The sequence below is a fragment of the Pelobates fuscus genome, chromosome 2 (genome assembly GCF_036172605.1).
Source record: "Pelobates fuscus isolate aPelFus1 chromosome 2, aPelFus1.pri, whole genome shotgun sequence".
NCBI lineage: Eukaryota > Metazoa > Chordata > Amphibia > Anura > Pelobatidae > Pelobates > Pelobates fuscus.
This window is the reverse complement of record NC_086318.1, coordinates 18,627,513-18,653,895: the sequence shown is the minus strand read 5'-3', so window position 1 is coordinate 18,653,895 and position 26,383 is coordinate 18,627,513. Positions and strand designations below refer to the sequence as shown.

Sequence of the window (26,383 nt, the reverse complement as noted above, 5' to 3'; positions counted from 1 at the left end):
AGTTGCTTAATATCCCCCCTCCCTTCTTACATCAGGCCTGGGAGGGGGGATTCTTTCCGCAGCTTCCTTCCCTGGTGGTCCAGTGGTGAGAGTGAACTCTAACCTGCAGGCTAGAGTTCACTCTCGCGAGATCTGAGCGTTGCCGCGGTTACCGCGGCAACGCTCAGACCTCGCGAGAGGACCCGGCGGAGCTGCTGGATAGAGCTCCGCCGGTCCTCTCTCCTGCTTCCCTCACTCCTCAGCCCCGGGCGGCCGCCTTTAACAGTGTCTCTGGGCCGGTGAGGGAGATCTTTGATCTCCCCACCGGCCCATGGAGACACACAGCGGGGCCGGCGCTCGGATAGCGCTGGCCCTGCAGCGTCCGGCCGAGGAGATCCTGTGATCTCCCCTGCCGGCCTCGGCCCCACGGCCATCGCGGCCCACCGGGCATTTGCCCGGTGTGCCCGATGGCCAGTCCGGGCCTGGCCCTAAGTGAGTGTTAAAGGGACACTCCAGGCACCCAGACCACTTCTGCCCATTGGAGTGGTCTGGGTGCCAACTCCCACTACTCCTAACCCTGCAAGTGTAATTATTGCAGTTTTCTATAAACTGCAATAATTACCTTGCAGGGTTAACTCCACCTCTAGTGGCTGTCTACTAGACAGCCACTAGAGGGCACTTCCTGCTTCATAGCAAAGATTTTCCTTGCTAGAGCGTTGCTGGACGTCCTCACGCTGTGTGAGGACCTCCAGCGTCGCTCATTTCCCCATAGGAGAGCATTGAAAATCTTTTTCAATACTTTCCTATGGGGAGACGTAATGCGCATGCGCGGCATTGCCGCACATGCGCATTAGGTCTCCTCGACCGGTGGGCGGGATCAGTCTTGCCCACCGGCCGACGGAATGACTGGGAGGAGCGGCGCGGAGGAGGAGACAGGGACGAGGGACATCGCCGCTGCCTCAGGTAAGTGACTGAAGGGGTTTTCACCCCTTCAGTAACTGGGGATTGGGGCGTGGGAGGGAGGGAGAGGGACACTCCAATGCCAGGAAAACGTATTGTTTTCCTGGCACTGGAGTTTCCCTTTAAGTCTTTCACAGCTCCATTTGAAAGAATCCTTATAGTGATAGGTAGGTGGTGGTAAAACACAGATATACCATACATCACTCAGACAATAGTCAGTTTAATTCACGTTATCACCACATAAGTGCGCTGTACACTTTCTTTGATGTGTTTTTATGTTTATTACTTGTCTAACTTCTTTAAAAAATTTCCATCGAATATCCCTATTAATATTAACATTTGTAGATTATTTAACAAAAACTAATTTGACCCCTTAAGGACACATGACATGTGTGACGTGTCATGATTCCCTTTTATTCCAGAAGTTTGGTCCTTAAGGGGTTAAACAAGCCATTTTTTTTTGTGCTCAACTCACGCCCTCTGACCTTATATTTATTGTCAACTGCGTGTTCTTTTAAATCTTTATTTTTTTTCTTCAAAGAATAATAATGGTTAGAATCCAGAGTAAAGGTTATGCTAATAACTGACTTTTTGATCACTGTAGGTCAAAGGCACAGGCTAGCTTTTTTTTTTTTTTTTTCCTTACAGTTGTGATAATTTTTGCCTTTAAAGGGTTACTCCAAACAGAAACATTGTTTTCATAAAACTTTTTTATTTAGAGTAATAAAATTAAATTTAAACTAAAACGTCCCTCCATTTCAGAGCCGAGGCACTGTCAAGTTCTCCCTGCAGCCCAATCCTTCTCTTTTGCTGGACGGGCACGGATGTCGGGGAGAGTGGGCTGAGGGGAGGGCATGGGTGGCATGGAGGGAGGGTCTGTGCCACTATGGCGCCTGTCACCAGCGTGATGTTGGAGACAGAGATCACGTTAAACACACAGAACTCTTGTTCCATGCTTGCTAATGGCACTTCTGGAAGCCGAGAGGGTAAACTCTATATGTTGGAACTCTGCACACACAGAATCTTGGCATCATGTGAACTGCAGAGATTTGTAAAAGTCACAAGTGTTAGAAATCCTCCTCGAGCTGTTTAGTCAGCCTAGAACTTGTGATTGAATGTCCTCGCTCATTCGCAAGAACAGACAAGTTAAAAAGACAGTATAAAATAGGGACATCCAAAACAAATGCAAGTCGGGTCTCACCATCCCGGGTTGGATTCCTGCTATCTCCATCATTAGAATTGCTTGCACTGTGCTGGATAGTGTCCGTGTACTAAAACCATGCACAGAGAATTTCAGCAGAGTTTTCTGCATAGTCTGCTCTGAGTGAGGCCAACCGGTCAGGTTGACACCGTGAGAGCTATCACTGAGTGCACACTGACACAATGAGAGCTACCACTCACTGAGTGCACACTGACACAATGAGAGCTACCACTCACTGAGTGCACACTGACCCAGTGAGAGCTATGACCCACTGAGTGCACACTGACCCAGTGAGAGCTATGACCCACTGAGTGCACACTGACCCAGTGAGAGCTATGACCCACTGAGTGCACACTGACACAATGAGAGCTACCACTCACTGAGTGCACTCTGACCCAGTGAGAGCTACCACTCACTGAGTGCACACTGACCCAGTGAGAGCTACCACTCACTGAGTGCACACTGACACAGTGAGAGCTACCACTCACTGAGTGAACACTGACACAGTGAGAGCTACCACTCACTGAGTGCACACTGACACAGTGAGAGCTACCACTGAGTGGTAGCTCTCACTGTGTCAGTGTGCACTCAGTGAGTGGTAGCTGTCAGTGTGCACTCAGTGAGTGGTAGCTGTCACTGTGCACTCAGTGAGTGGTAGCTGTCAGTGTGCACTCAGTGAGTGGTAGCTGTCACTGTGTCAGTGTGCACTCAGTGAGTGGTAGCTGTCAATGTGTCAGTGTGCACTCAGTGAGTGGTAGCTGTCACTGTGTCAGTGTGCACTCAGTGAGTGGTAGCTGTCAGTGTGCACTCAGTGAGTGGTAGCTGTCAGTGTGCACTCAGTGAGTGGTAGCTGTCACTGTGTCAGTGTGCACTCAGTGAGTGGTAGCTGTCAGTGTGCACTCAGTGAGTGGTAGCTGTCACTGTGTCAGTGTGCACTCAGTGAGTGGTAGCTGTCAATGTGTCAGTGTGCACTCAGTGAGTGGTAGCTGTCACTGTGTCAGTGTGCACTCAGTGAGTGGTAGCTGTCAGTGTGCACTCAGTGAGTGGTAGCTGTCAGTGTGCACTCAGTGAGTGGTAGCTGTCACTGTGTCAGTGTGCACTCAGTGAGTGGTAGCTGTCAGTGTGCACTCAGTGAGTGGTAGCTGTCACTGTGTCAGTGTGCACTCAGTGAGTGGTAGCTGTCAGTGTGCACTCAGTGAGTGGTAGCTGTCACTGTGTCAGTGTGCACTCAGTGAGTGGTAGCTGTCACTGTGTCAGTGTGCACTCAGTGAGTGGTAGCTGTCAGTGTGCACTCAGTGAGGGGCAGTGATTCAGTATGTCAGTGTGCACTCAGTGAGGGGCAGTGATTCAGTATGTCAGTGTGCACTCAGTGAGGGGCAGTGATTCAGTATGTCAGTGTGCACTCAGTGAGGGGCAGTGATTCAGTATGTCAGTGTGCACTCAGTGAGGGGCAGTGATTCAGTATGTCAGTGTGCACTCAGTGAGGGGCAGTGATTCAGTATGTCAGTGTGCACTCAGTGAGGGGCAGTGATTCAGTATGTCAGTGTGCACTCAGTGAGGGGCAGTGATTCAGTATGTCAGTGTGCACTCAGTGAGGGGCAGTGATTCGGTATGTCAGTGTGCACTCAGTGAGGGGCAGTGATTCAGTGTGTCAGTGTGCACTCAGTGAGGGGCAGTGATTCAGTGAGTGTTACTGTATTCCCTGTCAGTATAGTGACAGCAGCCCCGCCCCCTCCCGCACAGCACCAATCAGGAAGCAGCCCACAGTGTGAGGATCGGGTGCCCCGGGTTCAGGGAGGGCAGTCAGTCAGTCAGTAATAGCCCGGGGTGGGTGCAGTCAGTCAGAGATAGCCCGGGGTGTGAGGACAGAATGTCCGGGAAGCGAGTCGTGCTGTTTGACCTGGGAGGGGTGCTGCTCACCCCCGGTCTGCAGGTCGTCTTCCAGCGGCTGGAGGAATCCCTGCACCTCCCCAGGTAAGCGCTAACAAGCCAACCCGCCGCTAAACTACAACTCCCAGCGGCCCCGTGCCTGTCTGCGGATAGCAGGGCATGCCGGGAAATGTAGGCCACTCCGGGTCCCCGTCCAGTGACTGCTAGAGAGCGAGCAAAGAGCCCTCTGACGTCACCAGTGCCCCGCGCGCGGCATCATGGGATCTCCATTTAAACAGCAGGAGAGCTGCAGGCTGGAGCTGTACTATGCTGGTATCTACCATAGAGATGTACTATCCTGGTATCTGCCATAGAGATGTACTATGCTGGTATCTGCCATAGAGATGTACTATGCTGGTATCTGCCATAGAGATGTACTATGCTGGTATCTGCCATAGAGATGTACTATCCTGGTATCTGCCATAGAGATGTACTGCCCTGGTATCTGCCATAGAGATGTACTGCCCTGGTATGTGCCATAGAGATGTACTATGCTGGTATCTGCCATAGAGATGTACTATGCTGGTATCTGCCATAGAGATGTACTATGCTGGTATCTGCCATAGAGATGTACTATGCTGGTATCTGCCATAGAGATGTACTATGCTGGTATCTGCCATAGAGATGTACTATGCTGGTATCTGCCATAGAGATGTACTATCCTGGTATCTGCCATAGAGATGTACTGCCCTGGTATCTGCCATAGAGATGTACTGCCCTGGTATGTGCCATAGAGATGTACTATGCTGGTATCTACCATAGAGATGTACTATCCTGGTATCTGCCATAGAGATGTACTATGCTGGTATCTACCATAGAGATGTACTGCCCTGGTATGTGCCATAGAGATGTACTGCCCTGGTATGTGCCATAGAGATGTACTGCCCTGGTATCTGCCATAGAGATGTACTATCCTGGTATCTGCCATAGAGACGCACTGTCCTGGTATCTGCCATAGAGATGTACTGCCCTGGTATGTGCCATAGAGATGTACTGCCCTGGTATCTGCCATAGAGATGTACTGCCCTGGTATGTGCCATAGAGATGTACTGCCCTGGTATGTGCCATAACCATAGAGACGTACTATCCTGGTATTTGCCATAGAGTTTGTGGCGAAACCAACCTCGCCACTGGACCCTGGAGAAGCCTGTTTGCTAGCCTCCTACCTGCTGACTATGGCCCCTGGGTTATTTGGGGCATATTGTACTTAGAGATGTACTGCCCTGGTATCTGCCATAGAGACGCACTGTCCTGGTATCTGCCATAGAGATGTACTGCCCTGGTATCTGCCATAGAGATGTACTGCCCTGGTATCTGCCATAGAGATGTACTGCCCTGGTATCTGCCATAGAGATGTACTGCCCTGGTATCTGCCATAGAGATGTACTGCCCTGGTATCTGCCATAGAGATGTACTGCCCTGGTATCTGCCATAGAGATGTACTATATTGGTATCTGCCATGGAGATGCATGGTCCGGGTATCTGCCATGGAGACGCACGGTCCTGGTATCTGCCATGGAGACGCACGGTCCTGGTATCTGCCATGGAGACGCACGGTCCTGGTATCTGCCATGGAGACGCACGGTCCTGGTATCTGCCATGGAGACGCACGGTCCTGGTATCTGCCATGGAGACGCACGGTCCTGGTATCTGCCATGGAGACGCACGGTCCTGGTATCTGCCATGGAGACGCACGGTCCTGGTATCTGCCATGGAGATTCTACTATAGAGAGGTCCTGTCCTACTATCTACCATAACCACAGAGATGTACTGTCCTGGTATCTGCCACAGAGATGTACTGTCCTGGTATCTGCCAAAGACGTACTGTCCTGGTATCTACCATAACCATAGAGATGTACTGTCCTGGTATCTACCATAGAGATTATACTATAGAGAGGTCCTGTCTTGGTATCTACCATAACCATAGAGATGTACTGTCCTGGTATCTACCATAGAGATGTCCTGTCCTGGTATGTGCCATAACCATAGAGACGTACTATCCTGGTATTTGCCATAGAGTTTGTGGCGAAACCAACCTCGCCACTGGACCCTGGAGAAGCCTGTTTGCTAGCCTCCTACCTGCTGACTATGGCCCCTGGGTTATTTGGGGCATATTGTACTTTACATTGCTGCTACTGGCCCTTTAAAATCAGCGATGGACATATTGGGACTTTTGGGACTACTGTCCCTTTAAGACTGTGGAGCATATTCCAGTATACTGCCTTTAATGTTACATATGTATTTATGTGTTGAGTTTAACCTGGGATATGTATGCAGCATTCAACTGATTGTTCGGTAGAATCACTCCATTCATTATATTGAGTGAAACTACCGAACAACCCGACCACCCAGGAATAAGTGTGCCTCCAATTACAGTTTGCAACAATGTTGCAAACGGGTAATTGGCAATCAGTGTAATGTGTTCTTTGTCCTCTGGGTGGCCGCCATTCGGGAAACAAACACGTGGCGGCGGCCATCTTAAACTACCGAACAGCGGTGTTTTGCCGTCGAGTGTCTGGAACTAAAATCGGACACTTGACTAGGCAAACACCGCTGAGACCTCCATACTTCCAGAAATTCGTATAGAAACTACCGAATGACCCGCCGTTCGGTAGAAAGAACCCCACAAACAAGGGAATTCATTCAAACCCTCTCCAGGCTCTATAACACAGGCAATTCGTCTGTTTTCATTCCCTTGTTTGACCGCAGGGCCAAAATGCATGGAACTGTTTTCGGATACTTTACCCATGCGGTCGGTCAAATCTTTGGAACCCCATATCTCACGAACCGTTCATCCGAATGACTTGAATTTTGAATATGTTGTCCCCCTGAATAAGGGCTATCCAGCGATGCTGGATTTAAAGGTGTACCCCCGGGTTTTGGGGTACATCCAGAACTTGGCTGAAAAGGTGTACCGGATAATTGGGTTTAATGTTATCTGAGGGGAGGGGATGTGTGGGCTGAACCATGTATGTGATTGGATATTTTATGCCTCCCCCTGGGTGTGGACTGTATGTGTATTATTGTAATAAAAGCCGGGCTGGATGAGCCAGTCCAGAGTTCCTGTTTTACCCTCAAAGTGATGTGTCGTCTCATTATTGGGGGGGAGGATTTATTGCATGCTGTTCCAGTTGACTGCTAGGAGTGCAAGCCTATTCGTATGGTTCCTATTCAACGGTCTACAGCATTCATATGCTTGGGAGAATTTAAAAGGTTTCTCGGATTCGGTGATTGTGGTGTCTGCCAGAGTGCTTGGAGTCCTCAGGAAGCACTAGGAGCATCCATTAACGGAGGTACCCGGTCGGGGTGCCAGGCGATCCGTTACAGAGTTGTACTATCCTGGTATTTGCCATAGAGTTGTACCGTCCTGGTATCTGCCATAGAGACGCACCGTCCTGGTATCTGCCATAGAGACGCACCGTCCTGGTATCTGCCATAGAGACGTACCGTCCTGGTATCTGCCATAGAGACGTACCGTCCTGGTATCTGCCATAGAGACGTACCGTCCTGGTATCTGCCATAGAGACGTACCGTCCTGGTATCTGCCATAGAGACGTACCGTCCTGGTATCTGCCATAGAGACGTACCGTCCTGGTATCTGCCATAGAGACGTACCGTCCTGGTATCTGCCATAGAGACGTACCGTCCTGGTATCTGCCATAGAGACGTACCGTCCTGGTATCTGCCATAGAGACGTACCGTCCTGGTATCTGCCATAGAGACGTACCGTCCTGGTATCTGCCATAGAGACGTACCGTCCTGGTATCTACCATAGAGACGTACCGTCCTGGTATCTACCATAGAGACGTACCGTCCTGGTATCTGCCACAGAGATGGGTTATCTAGAAGGTGTAACAGTGCCCTGATTGTTATTTTAATGCCCTGAGTCCTGCAGGATAGTTACCCCCTAGTTTAGTGATTGCCAAGATACCCCATGGGATGTGCATAGGGTGTATTGCTACCTTGACTGTTATTGTATTACACTGAGTCCTGTGTGATTCATAGGCGCAGAAAAGCCTCATACTGATGAGTACATTTATTGAGATGTCTGTGGGTAAATCATATCTAATTGTATTCATAATACATCAAAATAATTTTGTTTCACCTAATTGAAAGAGCTCAGGTAGCTTTTTTGTGTCTATTTTATTAAATTTAACTGTTTTTTACCTTCACTAAATTTTCTGAACGCTGCCACCCATTTAGAGTAAAAATTTTAAAAAATAAAACAATAAAATAACTTTATCATAGCAAAGGTGTGAATTCAAATACCAAAACAATATAAACACCAAATATAGACATTGTATACTGTAACTATTAGTATATTCCTTTTTAAAGCACCTCTGTCATCTTCAAGGGGTTTTACATATTTTGCATAGGTCTCTGAGGCAGGGCCGGACTGGGACATAAATTCAGCCCGGACATTTAACCCCTTAAGGACACATGACATGTCTGACATGTCATGATTCCCTTTTATTCCAGAAGTTTGGTCCTTAAGGGGTTAAAGGCAGAGCAGCCCTAAGAGGGCCGCGTCCTAAGAGGTTGCATGTTGTAACATCACCAATGACCTGATTGCCTCTCTAAAGTAGGCATATCTGTTTAATGCTTGTCAGGGCAGCCCACGTGTAGTATAGGGGATGTGTGTTGGAGAGAGAATAGGGAATGTTGTGTCAGGGGGTAGGAGATCTAGAATGTGAAAGGGGAACATGGGGCGGCAGGGTGTAAGAAGGGGGGACGAGGGGATGCTGGGTGTAAGATGGGATGTGGAGGTGCTGGCTGAGAGGGGGGAAGGGGCTGCTTTGTAAGAGTAGGGCATGGGGCTACTGACTGACTGGGGCAAGATCCCTTGATCTCCCCAGTCGGCTTCAACTCATGGCAGTCGCGGCCCACTGGGCATTTGCCAGGTTTGCCCGATGGCCAGTCCGGGCCTGAGGGTCCACTGAAGGAGATTTTATGACATTCGTCTTCTGCAGAAGCTGGATGCTGATTCTGTGACTCATTTATTGGCTTAGCATCAGCGGACAACTATCGGCCAATGAATTAGATTACATGCATCCAAATTTGCAAATAATTTACATTATCCAGGCCGGAACTCTAGTTCTAAGTTGGCTTGTGAAACCCCAATGACACTGCAGAAGGTGGAGTTACATCCCTGATAACAAAGGGGTTAAACTAGGGTATGTGCAGCGTTTTAGAGTGAAACACTGCACATATACACTCCGGGCACCATGACCACTTCATATCACTGAAGTGATCATGGTGCCTGGAGAAACCTTTTTATTCTATAACCCTGCCCTCTCATATCCTGACAACTCTACCTTAACTGTGCAAACTACATTGTTATAATGACTCCTCTAGTAATAATGAGTGAAGTCGGTTTGGGAACTCATATCTCATATTAAACCTAATAACTTCATGCCAAACTGTTTTTACCTTATTGAACTGTTTAAACCACCCCCCCCACAAAAAAACAAAAACAAAAAAAAAAACCTAAAGGACCACTACAGGCACACAGACCACTTTAGCTCAATTAAAGGGACACTATAGTCACCTAAACAACTTTAGCTTAATGAAGCAGTTTTGGTGTATAGAACATGCCCCTGCAGCCTCACTGCTCAATCCTCTGCCATTTAGGAGTTAAATCCCTTTGTTTAGGAACCCTAGTCACACCTCCCTGCATGTGTCTTGCCCAGCCTTCCATAAACACTTCCTGTAAAGAGAGCCCTATTTAGGCTTTCTTTATTGTAAGTTCTGTTTAATTAAGATTTTCTTATCCCCTGCTATGTTAATAGCTTGCTAGACCCTAAAAGAGCCTCCTGTATGTGATTTAAAGTTCAATTTAGAGATTGAGATACAATTATTTAAGGTAAATTACATCTGTTTGAAAGTGAAACCAGTTTATTTATTTTTTTCATGCAGGCTCTGTCAATCATAGCCAGGGGAGGTGTGGCTAGGGCTGCATAAACAGAAACAAAGTGATTTAACTCCTAAATGACAGTGAATTGAGCAGTGAAATTGCAGGGGAATGATCTATACACTAAAACTGCTTTATTTAGCTAAAGTAATTTAGGTGACTATAGTGTTCCTTTAAGTGGTCTGGGTGCCAGGTCCATCTAGGGTTAACCCTGCAGCTGTAAATATAGCCGTTTCAGAAAAACTGCTATGTTTACAATAGGGTTAATCCAGCTTCTAGTGGCTGTCTCATTGACAGCCGCTAGAGGCGCTTCTGCGCTTCTCACTGTGAAAATCACAGTGAGAAGACGCTGACGTTCATAGGAAAGCATTGAGTAATGCTTTCCAATGGACTGATTGAATGCGCAAGTGGCTCTTGCCGCGCATGCGCATTTGGCGGAAGAGGGAGGAGAGTCCCCAGCGCCAAGGGAGCCCAGCGCTGGAGAAAGGTAAGTGATTAACCCCTTCCCCCCCCCCTTCAGCCCGGCGGTTGTGGGACCCTAAGGTTGACCCTTGAGTACCAAGAAAACGAGTTTGTTTGTTTTCCTGGCACTATAGTGGTCCTTTAAGACTTTCTTTTTATACCCATCAGAAATATAGAACTCTTGTAAAAGACGCATGTAAAAAATATGTATATTTTTTCGAAAAAAAAAATACTTTTTTTCACAGCTTTGCTTGTTATAATTTGCAGACAGCTAATGTAGCTAATGACATATATGTGATTATTGATTCGTCCCATTGTCCTGATTTTTGTAATACCCCAAATACCTAGGATCTTCACATATTTTTTTGAAGTTACAGGTCACATAGCAAAAATAGTGCATTCCTGTTCAAAAATTTAAGGGACACAATAGCGTTAAGAATACAAACCTGTTTAATTTTGACATAGGAACTTTTTTTTACATTTTTTAGATGCTTAACTGACTACTTTGTTAAATCGCTGTTGTAGAATTGGGGGCAAGTTCCAGACTTACTTCTAATACTCTTTTTTACATTCACAACTGCTGTTTGGGGATTTTTTCTTCGGAAGAAAAAAAGCAATGACTGTCGGTATCCCAAGCCTCTCAGTCATTCACAGTTCTAAGTAATGGACAGACTTCTCATAAGAAAAGCATTGGGAGGGTATTCCACGTGTGCGGCAAAACACCTCTCTGTGCCAGTCAGCATCTCCTCATAGCGATGCTTTGAATCCGTGCATCTCTATGGGTAGTGTTCAGCATCTCCATGCAGTGTGGAGATGCTGAAAGAAAGTCTTGCACCTCTTGTAGCCGTCTGCGTGACTGTCACTAGAGATGTTACTAGACAGTAATGTAAACACTGCCTTTTCTCTAAAAAACCCTACAGGGACAGACAGACAGACACCAGAACAAGTACGGTAAGCTTCAGTGGTTCTGGTGACCCTTAATTTGTGGAGTAATAGCTTCTTGATCCAAGGAGAGATCTGACTGCCATTTTCAAAACGTCTGCTGTCCCACTCTCAAGTCCGGTGCACGGGATCCCACAGTTCTCAATGCATGAAATTAGTGGATGCTGTGTCTGTCATCTGGGGGTAGGAATATGCACAAGCCTGCACTAAAGTTGTGTCTATTTGCGTCCTCACTGTTGGAGGATAATGGATTACTCCAAGCATCATGGCCACTTTAGTAAAGTGTTTTTCTTTTTGAAATGCTGCACATACTAAGAGGGGTGTAACTCCATTTTCATAGGGGTGTAATCAGCCACCCCGGTAACTAAAGTGCCATGCAGGCTAATGTCAATTCTGTGCAACTTTGCTTGCACAAAATTAGTTATTGGCTGAGAGTGGTCAGCTGACGCTCTCAGCCAATGAATATCGACTGCCGCAGCTTCTGCAACTTGCAGCAGGAAGCATGCCACTGGACCTCCAGGGAGCATCAGAGCCCAGCAGAGACCCAGGAAAGTGGGCAAACCATTGCTAAATGGTGTGCCTCATTAACAGCGGACTGTAGTGGTTATAACACTTGAAGTAACTCTGTAAGGTACAAGCATCTTTTTCATCTATACATGTATACATTTGCTAGTAGTATCTTTGCTGGCACAATATATAGATATTATTGATTACAGGTCCATTATGACAAATCTGCTTGCCTGGGTAATTCTGCATTGAAAAAAATAAATACAAATCTTTTATTTGTTTGTGTGAAAATGTAATTGTTTTGTTTTATTAACAGAGGATTTCTTCCAAGTGTGTTTCTGAAGAATGGTCCAGATGGATATTTTGCTCAGGCTGAAAGAGGACAGATTCCTCTATCTAAGGTAATCTGATCTTACTATCATTTATAAAGCGAGATTCTAGGTGAAATAGAGACCAACTTCAAATTATTCAAGAAATGATACACAACCGGTTTTTAGTTCCATTGACACAAAGTATATTTAAAGGAACACTATAGTCACCTAAATTACTTTAGCTAAATAAAGCAGTTTTAGTGTATAGATCATTCCCCTGCAATTTCACTGTCATTTAGGAGTTAAATCCCTTTGTTTCTGTTTATGCAGCCCTAGCCACACCTCCCCTGGCTATGATTGACAGAGCCTGCATGAAAAAAAAATAAACTGGTTTCACTTTCAAACAGATGTAATTTACCTTAAATAATTGTATCTCTAAATTGAACTTTAATCACATACAGGAGGCTCTTGCAGGGTCTAGCAAGCTATTAACATAGCAGGGGATAAGAAAATATTTAATTAAACAGAACTTGCAATAAAGAAAGCCTAAATAGGGCTCTCTTTCCAGGAAGTGTTTATGGAAGGCTGTGCAAGTCACATGCAGGGAGGTGTGACTAGGGTTCATAAACAAAGGGATTTAACTCCTAAATGGCAGAGGATTGAGCAGTGAGGCCGCAGGGGCATGTTCTATACACCAAAACTGCTTCATTAAGCTAAAGTTGTTAAGGTGACTATAGTGTCCCTCTAAGTTTAATCAGATTATCATAATGTGTAGCACAGTTTAATAAGTTGAGAATGAACTTGAAAGATTCATTATTTTTTCTAACTAAACTAAAGTCTGATCATCACTCCTCTGCTGCTACTACGTTTACTAATAATATCCCATTATTAAAAGTACATCTACCGTGATGTAAGTTTTTCAAAGTATGTCTTGTGGTCTAGATATTAATAATACCCAGCTTGTTGGTACTCATTTTATTGAAGGATGAAGATCAACTGATTACTCTCAGTTAATTAGCATTGCAAGGCTTAGGAGAGCTAACACAGGTTCTCGATAAGGAACTTCCTGCTCTTAGCAGATCGTAGTGGAGGCAGGTGCGAGCGAGCTGTAGTGGTTATGGTTCCTGGAGTGCTCCTTTAAAGGGGCACTAATGACACCCAGACCACTTCATCTAAAAAAAACCAAAAAAAAACACAGCGCACGCACGCACATTATGCATTCCTTATTGCTTAACATTCCCATCGATTACATAATGTGTATGCTTTCCATGTGTACATGCGCAGAGAACCATGAAATGCTGACTGACATAGCATGGTCAGATCAGCAGATAACTAAGGGATGTCTATGAATAAATACATAGTAAATATTACTGAGCTGTTTTCAGTACAGGAGCAAGAGGATCTCATAACATTACAAAAGCTGGCTCGATGTATTGTCTGTGCACATGGGAGCCAGAGCCAAAAACAAAATTAGAGGACACTTACATTTTGGTTCTTGAAGATCATGAAAACTTGTTTTAAATATTTACTTTGGATGCATATTATATTTTAAAATCTGCTTATATAAATATTTTCTGAATGTTTAAAAAATCTGTGCATATATAGCCCTCATAACTTCATTAAGTGTTGCTACTTCCAGTTAATTACTGAATTAAACAATGACTGCAAGACTTCTGCTGAAGAATCCGGCGTCGCTCTCCCAGAATCCTTCTCACTGGAGCAGGCCTTCCATGGCATGTACGAGGAAGGAGGAATTAATAAACCGATGCTGGAAGCCGCCGTGACCCTGAGAAACCATGGTGAGGAACAATGTATTGGAAAATGTGGCTGTGAATTTCATGCATGTTAGGTAATTTTAGATATCTTGCGTGTCATGCCTTTCATTCAGGTATGACTAACCAACAGGTTGCTTCTCGGCTGTTTTAGAACCAAATCCTCTTTTGGCTGGCAATGCATTGTGGGAGATATTAAATTTCAAGGGGCAATATAGAGTTTTTTTCTTCATATAATTTATTTTTTATAGCAAAACCTGTTAACATTGTGCACATGAAATGGGAAAAAGTGTGGTGTAATTTATTACACATACAGGTCTCTCTCCTACTTGGAACCTGCATGCTGTAAATAAACATTCCAAACAACGTAACTGTTACAGCGTGCCTTAGAATTTACAGTGCCAGGAGTGACCTGGTGCCCCCGAATGTAAGGAGTCAAACTGTTTAGTAACAGATTAACTTCTTACAACATGGGGTCAGACGCTCCATAACTCCTGTCTGCCGGAAGGAGAACTGAAAGCCCCCGCTTAGGAACATCCATGAACTCTCCTAAGCTAAGCCCTGCAGTGCTGAAAGTGTCAGCTAATCACATTCAGCCAATGAGCGAATACCTGGGCCGCCAGGCTTAGCTTAATGAAGAGAGTTTACAGCAGAGTTTACATTGGACCAGTGCCCAGTACAACACCGGTATAAAGTCAAACCATTACTAAGTCACTTGAATCCTCACATTGGGGGGAGTCAGGGCACTCTTGGTACCATAACCACTACAGCACGCAATAGTGTTTATGGTTCTTGGAGTGTACTTTAATCCGTGAAATTAACACTTGTTTTATGTTCTTGTATAATGTTGTTCATACATTGCATAGTGGACGTAGCTTGTTTCATAGTGTGGTGGTAACCTCATAATGCATTTCAATATTCAAAAGACTTATTGAAGGGGCAACATTCCCTGTCTCTCCTTGGTTAAAATGACACTGTAGGCACCCAGACCATTTCAGCTAATTGAAGTGGTCTGGAGGATGTGACCCTTTTGCACTTGGTGCTGCAATGTTAAACATTTACATTGCAGCTCTAAGTCTGCCCTCTGTGGTTTTCTGCCAGATAGCCACTGTGGGTGCTTCCGGAATCCTAATGGACTTTTGGTCCGTTATCTGACGCTGGACGTCCCTCCAGCGTCATTTTTTCCCCGTAGGAAACCCCTTCAGCCCTGCGGGAGGGGTGCACGGGGGGGGGGGGGGGGGGATCGGAGATATCTAGTTTACTCAAACAGGTTTATTCACTAAAGTGAATTTCAAAATTAAGGCCAAAATAGCCAAACTGGAAAAATGTTCTAAGTCAGCCATGCTTTCATTGTAACTACTCTGGCCTTAAATTTGAAATTCACTTAAATTCTCTCTTTCGCAAATAATCCTGAAAATGTTTCTAATCTGACTGAGTAGCCATAAAGGCAGTGCTGTTGTAAACCGTACCACCTGTTAAAGTACAGGGATTCTGGTCTGACTGCAGACAAATTGTGATCAATAATAACACAGGAATCGGGAAGTCAATCCTGTTTAAGACAGGCAAAAGCTGGTTAGATGGGTTGCTGGGAAGTCAGGGCTTAAACAATGGTTGCGTGCTTGCCTGTATAGCTTGACATGATCTTGAATAAACGGTGTGGGAATATACCTGGGTCAGCATATTGATGAGGATCAAAAGGGCATAAGGGGCGGAAACTCTTTATTCTGTTTACTATGCGCTCTGCTGGGTTTCACCCTTTGCCCCAAATGCAATCCAATTCAAATACAAAAAAATGCTTCTCAGTGTAACTTTTACGAAAAAAATATATAAAAAAGAAATCAGAAAATATCATGAAAACATAATTTATTTTACATGCATCATGACTACTGTTAATAGTTACTAGCATGATAGAGATATTAAATAGACCCTATAGTCATCAGAGCAACTAAAGCTACTACAGTAGTGGCTCTCATGGCTATGGCCTGTCCCTGCAGGCTTTTTAATGTAAACTCTGCCCTTTCATAGTAAACACCTCTAGTGGCAGTCACTCAGATGGTCACAAGAGGACTTCCTGTGTCAGTGCTGGTCTGCATGGATACGCTGAACGTTCCCCATAGACATGCACTGATTCAATGCATCTCTATGAGGAGATGCTGATTGTCGTAGCGCATTGTTTTGCAGCGACTACGCAATAGCCTTTCAATAATTTCCTATAGAAAACCATTGAATCGGCTGGGATTACTACGTTTGATGATTTCAGCCAGAGAGGCGAATTGAAACAGGGGAGAGACTGGTGCATCGTGGGAGAAAAGGTGAGTTACTTTTTCAAAAAGAGGCATGGGGGGCCGGAAGCTTAAAGTGATCTAATCACTATAGTGTGAGGAATACATGTTTGTGTTTTTGACACTATAGTGTGTCTTTAAAATAGGTACAGTTTTATTTCTCCGTGTGACGAAAGCAACTTCACCACTGTTTTTTGGAGGGGCCTGATGCCAGCCTCCTACCCTGGGATTAATTGCCCTGTGATAACCCATGTTCAAAAGTTTCTGCCCTTTGGACTTTTAACTGGAACAGATTCAAACATGTGGCAGCGGCCATCTTAAATTGTCCAGCAGTGTTTTGTCATCGAGTGCATGGAACTGTTTTGGGCATGGGACCATGTGCATGGTGGGGCAAAAATAAGACTAACAGGAAATTCCTGAACCCCTGAACCGATCTGGATGATTTTTGGATATGTTGTTCACCCAAGTGACTTTGTGGAGATATGTTGTATTTTGGGGTACTTTTTGGGGTTTGTAAACATGTATGTTTTTTTCTGCTTAGAGTTAATTGAGTTAGTCCATTGTCTTTGTTAATTGTATGACAGGCAGAGGGGAGGGATTGTGTACACTGTATGGGAGTGACTGAATGTAAAACTATGTTTTTATTGGCTTGTTGTTCCGGTGTCCCTGTGCCCCACAAGGTCCAACTGAGAGGTAACCTTGTGGGGAAAAGTGTATAAAAGACCAAGCTGTTCAATAAACCCTCAGTTCCTGTTTGACCCTCCACGCGTAGTCTTGTCTCGTGATTGGAGGGCAACTGCTATAATCACACTGGGGATTGCTATACTTTGGGCTCTAATCACTTAGCTCTTTAAAGAGCTGTTCCTGTTACGCTCTCCTGGAGGAGAGGTCTCTCCCACACGGTCCTGGATGTCAGAGGTTGATCCAGGGTGGAAGGAAGACGGCGAGATTCCAGTTAAGCTACGGCGGTTGTGGAGTCTGCGGTGGTTGTGGTGTCCGGTGCGGTGCTTATAGTCCTCGGCGTCAGCTAGGAAGCATCCGTTAATGGACGTACCCAGTCGGGGTGCCAGGTGATCCGTTACACTCTGGGTTTCCTTGATTGAGTTGAACTACAGTTCCCTGAATTCTCCTAACTGTAGTAGGAGTAGTAAGTTTACTTGTGTGGGGTGTACCGCCCTGTCTGTAAAAAATCTTATTGAAAGGGACAGAAAATTAGTTAAATCTAGAATTACTCATGGAATTATGAGCATTTTATTGCTTTACTGGCAGGATTATTTGTTTTTATTTTATAATATTCATCTTTTACAGTTATGCATAGTGTGGTAAAGGATATGCTTGGTTTCCCCTGTTTCTAGGGTTTAAAACATGCATTTTAACAAACAACTGGGTAGATGACAGCCCTAGTCGAAGCATCTCAGCAAAATTAATCTCCTTCCTTCATCGCCACTTTGATTTGATTATTGAGTCTTGCCGCATTGGGATGAGGAAACCAGAGTCCAAGATATACGAGTACGCGCTGCAAAAGCTACAAGCAAAACCAGATGAGGTCAGCGGTTAATTCACACAATTCATTTGTCTCTAACTCTTCTAGTGTTTTGACAGCTAGGTCTACTTAACTAAGTAATGACATTCAGTGTATATACTGTGCAGCTCATAACGGCTCCAAATGTATTGATCAGATTGTGTACTAACCTGAAATTTGGATCTACGACTCCGCTGTAGGTTGTGTACACATCTGTAGACCAGTTGTGTATTCTGGTTTTGTGCTTCCCTAGGCACGACAAAACTCTGCCACCCCCCCTCCACTCCCCTCAAATTTCTCTTCTTGACACACATGCCCTCACTGATACATGCACTGACACACACTCACTTACAGATAGTCATTGTCACACACATTTAAACATACACTGAAACAGTTACACGCACTCATAGTTACAAACACACACAAATACACTAACTGACAGACATGCATTCACCGACAGACACATACACACTCACTGAAAAATACATACACACTCACTGACAGATGCACTCACACTGAGACAGACAGATACTCAATGACAGATACACACTGACAAACACATATACACACTCACTGACAGACATATATACACTCGGTGTCAGACACACACATTCACTGACATACACAGACTGACAAAAATGCACATTCACTGACAGATATACTCTGTGTCAGACACGCATACACACACTGACAGGCATGCTGAAACGCGCTTACATACACTGACACACACACACTTTCAGTGACAGACACACACACACACACACACACACACACACACACTGACAAACACACATAGACTCTCAGTGACAGACACATATACACTATCACTAACAGACACACACTCTCACTAACAGACACACTGACTCACACAAACACACTCACAATTTTTTTACTCACTTTTTGGAGTGTAATGTTCCCCCATTGGGTCCAGTGGGGCTGACTCGGCAGGCACAGGTGAACTGGCTCGGCAGGCGCGGGCGGTTAGGCAGGCAGGTGAATGGTGGAGGCGGGCATCGAGGGAGCTCTGATCCTCCTGCTCAACTCCCTCGCGCGCCTCTTGGTGATGCCGGGGCCGGAGTCACGTCATATTGTGGCATCAGCATCACTGCGGTGAGCGCAAGGGAGCCCGCCTCCTCCTGAAGAGATACCAGCCTCGGAGGGGGGCGCAAATTCCTTGTCAGCCTTGCGCTAGATACAGCGCTGCTGTGGACTATCAAAGCATGTAGTTTCATACTTTATGCTGTTGGAGAGGAAAAAAGATCTGTTGCACTTCATTGTGCAGTTATCCAGTACACACCCTGTAATGTATTTCATTTTGAAGAACAGATTGTTAAATGAGAACACAGCTTTTTTTTACTCTGAACGTTAAATAACTAGTTTCCTGATGATGGCAGTTATTCCAGATTCTCTTACTATATGGCACCTTGATGGTTTAATTAAATGTCTTTATCTATAGAACTATCTATTAAATGTCTTTATCTATAGGACTCACTGAGTCACCTCGCTGTTATTAATTCTGCTATTTAACTTACTTGCCTCATATCAAAGCCTCCGTTTATGTACTCTTTGTTTGCAGACCATTTTCCTTGATGACATTGGTGCTAATTTAAAGCCAGCTCGTGAAATGGGGATATCCACCGTGCTTGTCAAAGACACAGACGTGGCTCTGAAAGAGTTGCAGGAACTGACAGGAATCCAGGTGACAAATCTGATACATTCTAGCAGCTGGATCCTAACAGACTGTTAATGTGGAGAGTCTACTAGCATTAAATAAGAATATTCTTAGAATTTATCATGAAAAAGGACACAGTGACTATATAGATAATACAATGCCATTTTTTGCATTTTGTAGGAGTTTATATCTTTATGCTGGTAGAATGCTAGTGCCAATAGAATGCTTAGTGTGGTTTCTCATAATTCCAAAGACATTACCATGTCTGTGCAGTGGGCTGCATGTGATTGCACGTTCTCCCACAATTCCTAGTGCGGTGGGAGAACACAAACACATACAGGCTACTGGACAGACCCAGCAGCAATTTCCTTCTAAAGCTGTATGCATTTGATAGCTACTTGCAGTGGTGATCTCTACCTGAATTGGACATTAAAGGAACACTATAGTCACCTAAATTACTTTAGCAAAATAAAGCAGTTTTAGTGTATAGATCAATCCCCTGCAATTTCACTGCTCAATTCACTGTCATTTAGGAGTTAAATCACTTTGTTTCTGTTTATGCAGCCCTAGCCACACCTCCCCTGGCTATGATTGACAGAGTCTGCATGAAAAAAAAAAACTGGTTTCACTTTCTAACAGATGTGATTTACCTTAAATAATTGTATCTCAATCTCTAAATTGAACTTTAATCACATACAGGAGGCTCTTGCAGGGTCTGGCAAGCTATTAACATAGCAGGGGATAAGAAAATCTTAATTAAACAGAACTTGCAATAAAGAAAGCCTAAATAGGGCTCTCTTTACAGGAAGTGTTTATGGAAGGCTGTGCAAGTCACATGCAGGGAGGTGTGACTAGGGTTCATAAACAAAGGGATTAACTCCTAAATGGCAGAGGATTGAGCAGTGAGGCTGCAGGGGCATGTTCTATACACCAAAACTGCTTCATTAAGCTACAGTTGTTCAGGTGACTATAGTGTCCCTTTAACATCCATATAGTGCAGATGCTCAACTGCAGTGGAAGCCTATTAGTATGGGTGAGGTTAGATATGTTCAGGATATAAGCCATGTGGATACTTATTTATTCCAGTGGTGCTGCTGGAGCAGGGCTTTCCAGCTACTTTGTTTTGGTACATTTTCTAAGATTTTCTTTCAGCTGGTGTCTGGCAGAGACTGCTGGAAATGATAGCCAAGTTGTAGCCATGGTGGGACACCCAGCCCTGGGATAGAGCGTTTATGTAATGGAGAGGAATCGGACAATTGCACTGTATTACTATAACAATTGTGGGAAAAGACACAATTGTATTAAATGGTTAGTCCAACCACCATGACCACTTCTGCTTTTAGATGTATTCATGCTGGGAGGAGTGTTCATGTACAGTGCTTCTCAGCACATGTGGTTTCGCAACTCAGAACTTTTAGGGCTGTTTAAGGCTGTCTAATGCCAATTCTTTGCAAAAAATCAGGTCTATTTTTTTTTTTTTTTTTTTAAGAATCGGGGTATGGACACACTGCAAGTGCCGAACAGAGCAGTACAAAAGGAAATAAAGGCTGAATAAAAAGTCATTAATTTAAAAACAAAAAAAAACCATAACCATAGTTTCTCTAGAAAATATCTGAAAATTCATTATACAGACATCCTGAAAGCTTGGGATAGAGAGAATGTACAAATCACTTGCTGATTGTGCTATATTGTTCTCGTACCAAGCCGCTATTATTATAGTATCTCTCAAGAACTGGATCAGTTTTCTTCCGTCATTATCTCTGTCAGTGACCAGAGTCCTTTACAAGTGAAGATTGTAGATATTTTGTAACGTATTTGTGAAGCCTGTAAAATGTGATTTATGAACTCTGACTGATGAGTCAATACTTGTAATTTCTGATTTCAGTTTATCGAAAGTAAGGAATTTACGCCAACTCCTGCTAGCCCTGAGAATGTGACTCATGGATTTGTAACAATAAAGGTAAGATTTCGTACTCTGTCATATATAGCAGCTGTGCTAGATGCATTCACTGATCCTGAGTTTATACTTGTCAATACTGCATCGGTAGCTTTGGAGGGTTTCACCAAACATAGGTAAACATTCTGTGACATAAAACTCTGTAGCCAATCTAATAGACTTGCTGTGGCACAAAAAATAGAAAATGTTATACACAGAATGACCAGTTTTTGATGCAAACACACGCACCTTAAGAAACCTTAAGAAAAATTCAGGACGTTTCAGCCGTGCACCCAGAATGTGCAGCAATATGTAATATATCACACACTATGTCACTTTACATTCCCACACACATTTCTTTTCTTTTTCTTTAACCATTTTTTATTGAGAATGTAGCGGATGAGAGTTGAGCAACATGTTTCAAAGGTATATCACAATCAAATGTCATCCTTACAATGATACTGATTATCATCGTTGGTTAAACATTCTCATTTTACGTTTATAAACCATAAGGAGGAAAATAGGAGGAGAGGAAGGTAACTGGTAGGAGAAAAGTGGGATTGTGAAATTATTGTGGAGCAATGATTTAGACCAGCGGTTCCCAAACTGTGTGCCGCGTCACCCCGGCGCACGGCAACGTGCACACATGGGTGCCGTGGAATGATTCCCCAGTGCTATGATTATAGCACCGGGGAAACATTACTGCTGAACAGGGGCCCTGTCAGGTGCCGCGGTCCTTCTAATACCGCGACCAGACCACTGTAAAGTCGGCCGGCTGGAAGGAAATGACAGCGCGGGAGGAGGCAGCTGCAGCGTGATGGGAGAGGAGCACGAAGAGCTTCAGACCCCTCACTTCCACCAGCAGCAGGACTCCAAGCCACCCTCCTGGCACATAAAGTAAGCTGACAGGAGGTGGTTGGAGACATGAACAAAAAATCACTTGTATGAGTGTGTGTGTGTCTGTGTGTGTGTCAGGGTGTGCATCTGTGTGTGTGTGTGTATATATGTCAGTGTGCTTCTGTGTCTGCACACATTCGTATATGTGTGTTTTTATGTCAGAGTGTGTATCTGTGTCATGGTGTGGGCATGTATCAATGTTTGTGTGTGTCAGGGTGCACATTTGTATATGTCAGTGTGTATCTATGTGTGTGTATGTGTCGGTGTCTATATGAATTTGTGTGTATGTGTCGGTGTATTTATATGCAGCTGTGTGTTAATGTGCGTGAATGTTGTAACGGATCGACGAGCACCCCGACTGGGTACCTCCGTTAAAGGATGCTCCTAGCACTTCCTGAGGACTCCAAGCACTGCAGCAGACACCACAACCACCGAACCGGAGAAGCATACGAATGCTTTCGAGCATATGAATGCTGTAAACAGCTGAACAGGAAAAGCATACAATCAGCTTACACTCCTGGAAATCAGCATACAATCCAATTCCCCCAATAACGAGACGACACTTCGTTTTGAGGTCAAGCAGAACTGACTGTACTGGCACATACAGCCTCTTTTATTCACAATCCACAAGCATAGTACTGCCCACAGGGTTTTGAAATACAACCAATCAATCCATACAATACACACACACTCCCACACAAAATCCTCCCCTCTGCCTGTGATATGATTACTGAACACAATGGGTAATATAATTATCACAGGCAGAGAAATACAGTTTTTACAAAATATTAATAACTTCCAAAATATACATGCCACAAACATCACATATTTGAACTCAGCACACTTTAATTATAAACATAGTCAAAATTCAGGCAATTCCATCCAGGGGTTAAAAAGTTAGCTGGAGGTCCCTTTTTGACCGACTGCAAGCACATTTTCATGCCCAAAAGAGTTCCAGAGAATCAGGCTGTGCGATCGGTCTATTTCCCATGTTAAAGTCAGTTCAAACAGACAAACGACAACCATTCGAATTGTCGAACTGTCGAATGGCGTTCGAACTGTCGAATCCATTGAAGTCTGGAGAAGGTAAAACTTCAGCTGAATTAAAGATGGCCGCCACCACGTGTTCGTTTGTCGAAGGGCGCCCACCCAGCGTTCGGCAATTTACCTACAACAGGCTCCCAGCCTGGGAGGTAAATTGCCTGCACACTTCCACTTCTGGGTGGTCCGCCTGTGTGGTACTTGGTTCAGTAAGCCCCATTTACTGAACCAAGTGGGAGAAAGCCAGGAACACAGTATATTAACAGTCTGGGGACACTGGTGACACAATCTTAAATGGGCATTGTTCCCAAAAGTCACAGTATGTCCCCAGATGGTTCTTAAAGGGCCAGCAGCAGCATAATAAAACACAATATGCCCAAATACTGTATTTAAAGGGCCAAATCTCCCAGGGGCCATAGTCAGCAGGCAGGAGGCGGGCAAACAGGCTTCTCCAATGCCCAGTGGCGAGGTTGGTTTCGCCACAAATATGTTTAAGTATGTATGTATGTGGTAGTGTATGTGCATACATCCAAGCTGTCAAACACCAGCACAACATACAAGCACACTCCTGCAATCTTACTCAAATATTACATACACACACCCCTGAATTCAAACTAAACAAAAATATATACAAACACTCCCCTTCACTCAAACACAAATACTTCACACAAATGTACATCCACATTTAAAAGTGAACATTACATTCAGACACACCCCTGCAATCAAACGCAAACATTACATACAAACACACCCCTGTATTAAAACACTAAAACTATATACAAACACCAACACTGTACATTACATTATAACGCCAGTAAATGCCGCAGCGCTGACAAGATATGCAACCTAGACATTTTAACTTGGGGTGCCTTTGAAAAATACTGACCTATTAAAGGGACATTCCAGGCAGCCCTTTTTACTCGCCGGGAGCCTCGTGAAGCTGCGCCCTCTATTTCTTCAAAATGACGAAATAGGCGGGCGCAAGCAGGGAGCAATCAGACGCTTCCATTTGGAAGCGTCATTGCTCCCTTGTGCGCATGCGCGGCAGTGCCTTCTCTCTCCTGCACACATCAGACGTATTTTAATACGTCTGACATGTACATTACCTTTTTAGGACCCTACATGATAGGAAGTCCCTCTGGTGGCCGTCTGAAAATACAGTGTTTACATTAGATTGCCTGCAGGGCGCTATAGATCTCACCTGAACAACTATATTAAGCTGTAGTTGTTCAGGTGACTATAGTGTCCCTTTAAGGGCGCCTTGAACCTAAAAAGTTTAGGAACCACTGATTTAGACAAAAGATCCTCCACTACCAGAGGGTGGAGAATATTCTGTCCCACCAAAACTATAAAGATTTTTAGCATTATATTTTGCATATGTGTTTCAACTCTGGAAGTCCTGAAACTTATAAACAAGATGGGGAGCTGAGTCAATTATGTTGGAATTAGTATGGGTGTGTGGCCCCCAAAATTTAAATTAAACCCCCTGGTTATTTAATTTGGTGTAATTTAGATAAGCTTATTCCTGCTGGGTGGTTATTCCATATGAATTGTCTTACCTTTTTATTCAAGCCTTTCTTATCCCACCTGGATAGCAAGAGAGGAAATATAGTAGTTTTGGGAAACTCACTCTTGTTTAAATATATTTGCCACCTCTCCCGTTGATTGTATATGGATTGTAATAGAGCTGGTATGTTAGTTTGATACAATGTGGAAAGATCTGTATGAATGTTAACTCTGCGGTATTATAGTGTGGTTGGAACCAAGTAAGTGCAATTGAGGATGGCAGAGGGGGTGGAGAACCATGGCTTAGATAAAGGACTTTTGGTATGGTCCAGCGTATTGCAAATCCTGCTGTTTTATGGTAGGTAGTTAGTAGGCCAATATTAGGCTGTAGAGGTTCTGGTGACTATAGTGTCCCTTTAATAAAATAGAGGAGCAGTGCTGGATACACTTTTTTGGGGGGATTATTAATGTGTCCAGAAACTTTTTTAATGAAATTATTTTACCATTATGCATGATTCAACATTATATGGTCTGTATCTCCCTATTTTGGGAGGTATTAATACAGGAATGGGGGTTGGGGAGCATGGCAGTGGGTATCGTGGGTAGTTCACTTTGTCTACAGTAAGTGTGCCTGATTCTATTTATTAGACTTTGGTCACAGGGTTAAACTAAAACTTTTTTTTTTTTTTTATTGAAATATATTGAAAAAGACCAATTAGAAGGTAGAAACGTTGCTGCCGTTTTATTTCATTAAATCTGCCTGCGGCTTTAACACTCTGAGTGCCTGGGAATTTCTTTGTTGCCTTAACGTGTTGGCTGCTGGGATTGAGTGCGGTTCCTATAATCACCTTTGCAACAGGGTTAAACTAAAACTTAATTTATTGAAATATTTCATAATGTGGGTTTGATGTTTTTTCCTGCAGCTTAATATGAGATGTGTCTGAAGATAATAAACTCTTTATTTAATCGCCATACGAGTGCACTTGGCATTTAATGCATGAAACAAGGAGCTAATATAGAAGATCTCTTGCCAAAATAAGCTTATTGCCAAACAGAGGTTTAACACATTTTCAAGTAAAAAAAAAAAAAAAAAAAAAAAAGTCTGGTTAATTTAAATGAATTTCATGAAAACAACTTCAATAGTTACATCTGTGTTTCTCATTAGATCTTAAGTGTTTTAACTTAGTTTTTTTTTCTTGAGTTATCACTATTCCTTGAGTTATCACTATTAAGGATTGGAACTAGTGAATGGACTCTTATAATATTTAAATATGATTTTGTATCTTTGTATACTTTTTTCTCACTCATTGCTCTGGCTGCTAGAATAGTTGCAGTATGGTTTGTTTTACAAACAACATGCAAGGGTTAAAGGACCACTATAGTGCCAGGAAACCGCCACGCTCTAGGGGGAGGAAGGGGTTAAAATGACCTCTTTCTCCAGCGCCGGGCGGGGAGCTCTCCTCCTCCTCTCCTCCTCCTCGGCTGAATGCGCATGTGCGGGAAGCCGCGCGCGCATTCAGCCAGTCTCATAGGAAAGCATTTGCAATGCTTTC

General features: G+C 44.1%; 1 protein-coding gene across 2 annotated transcripts in view; it reads left to right on the top strand.

Moving 5' to 3' along the window:
- The window catches only part of EPHX2 (epoxide hydrolase 2), a 210,929-nt gene that overhangs the window by 100,844 nt on the left and 83,702 nt on the right, over window positions 1–26,383 (top strand). Inside the window, exons 2-8 of one of the 2 annotated variants that reach the window (XM_063441977.1) lie at window positions 3,938–3,950; window positions 4,005–4,114; window positions 12,208–12,292; window positions 13,842–14,001; window positions 17,612–17,802; window positions 19,355–19,477; window positions 21,336–21,410. In XM_063441977.1, coding sequence (XP_063298047.1) covers window positions 4,011–4,114; window positions 12,208–12,292; window positions 13,842–14,001; window positions 17,612–17,802; window positions 19,355–19,477; window positions 21,336–21,410 — 738 coding nt within the window. In that variant the 5' untranslated portion in view covers window positions 3,938–3,950; window positions 4,005–4,010. Of the gene's footprint in view, window positions 1–3,929; window positions 3,951–4,004; window positions 4,115–12,207; window positions 12,293–13,841; window positions 14,002–17,611; window positions 17,803–19,354; window positions 19,478–21,335; window positions 21,411–26,383 lie in introns of those variants that run through there. The other variant, XM_063441976.1, reaches the window with a different exon arrangement.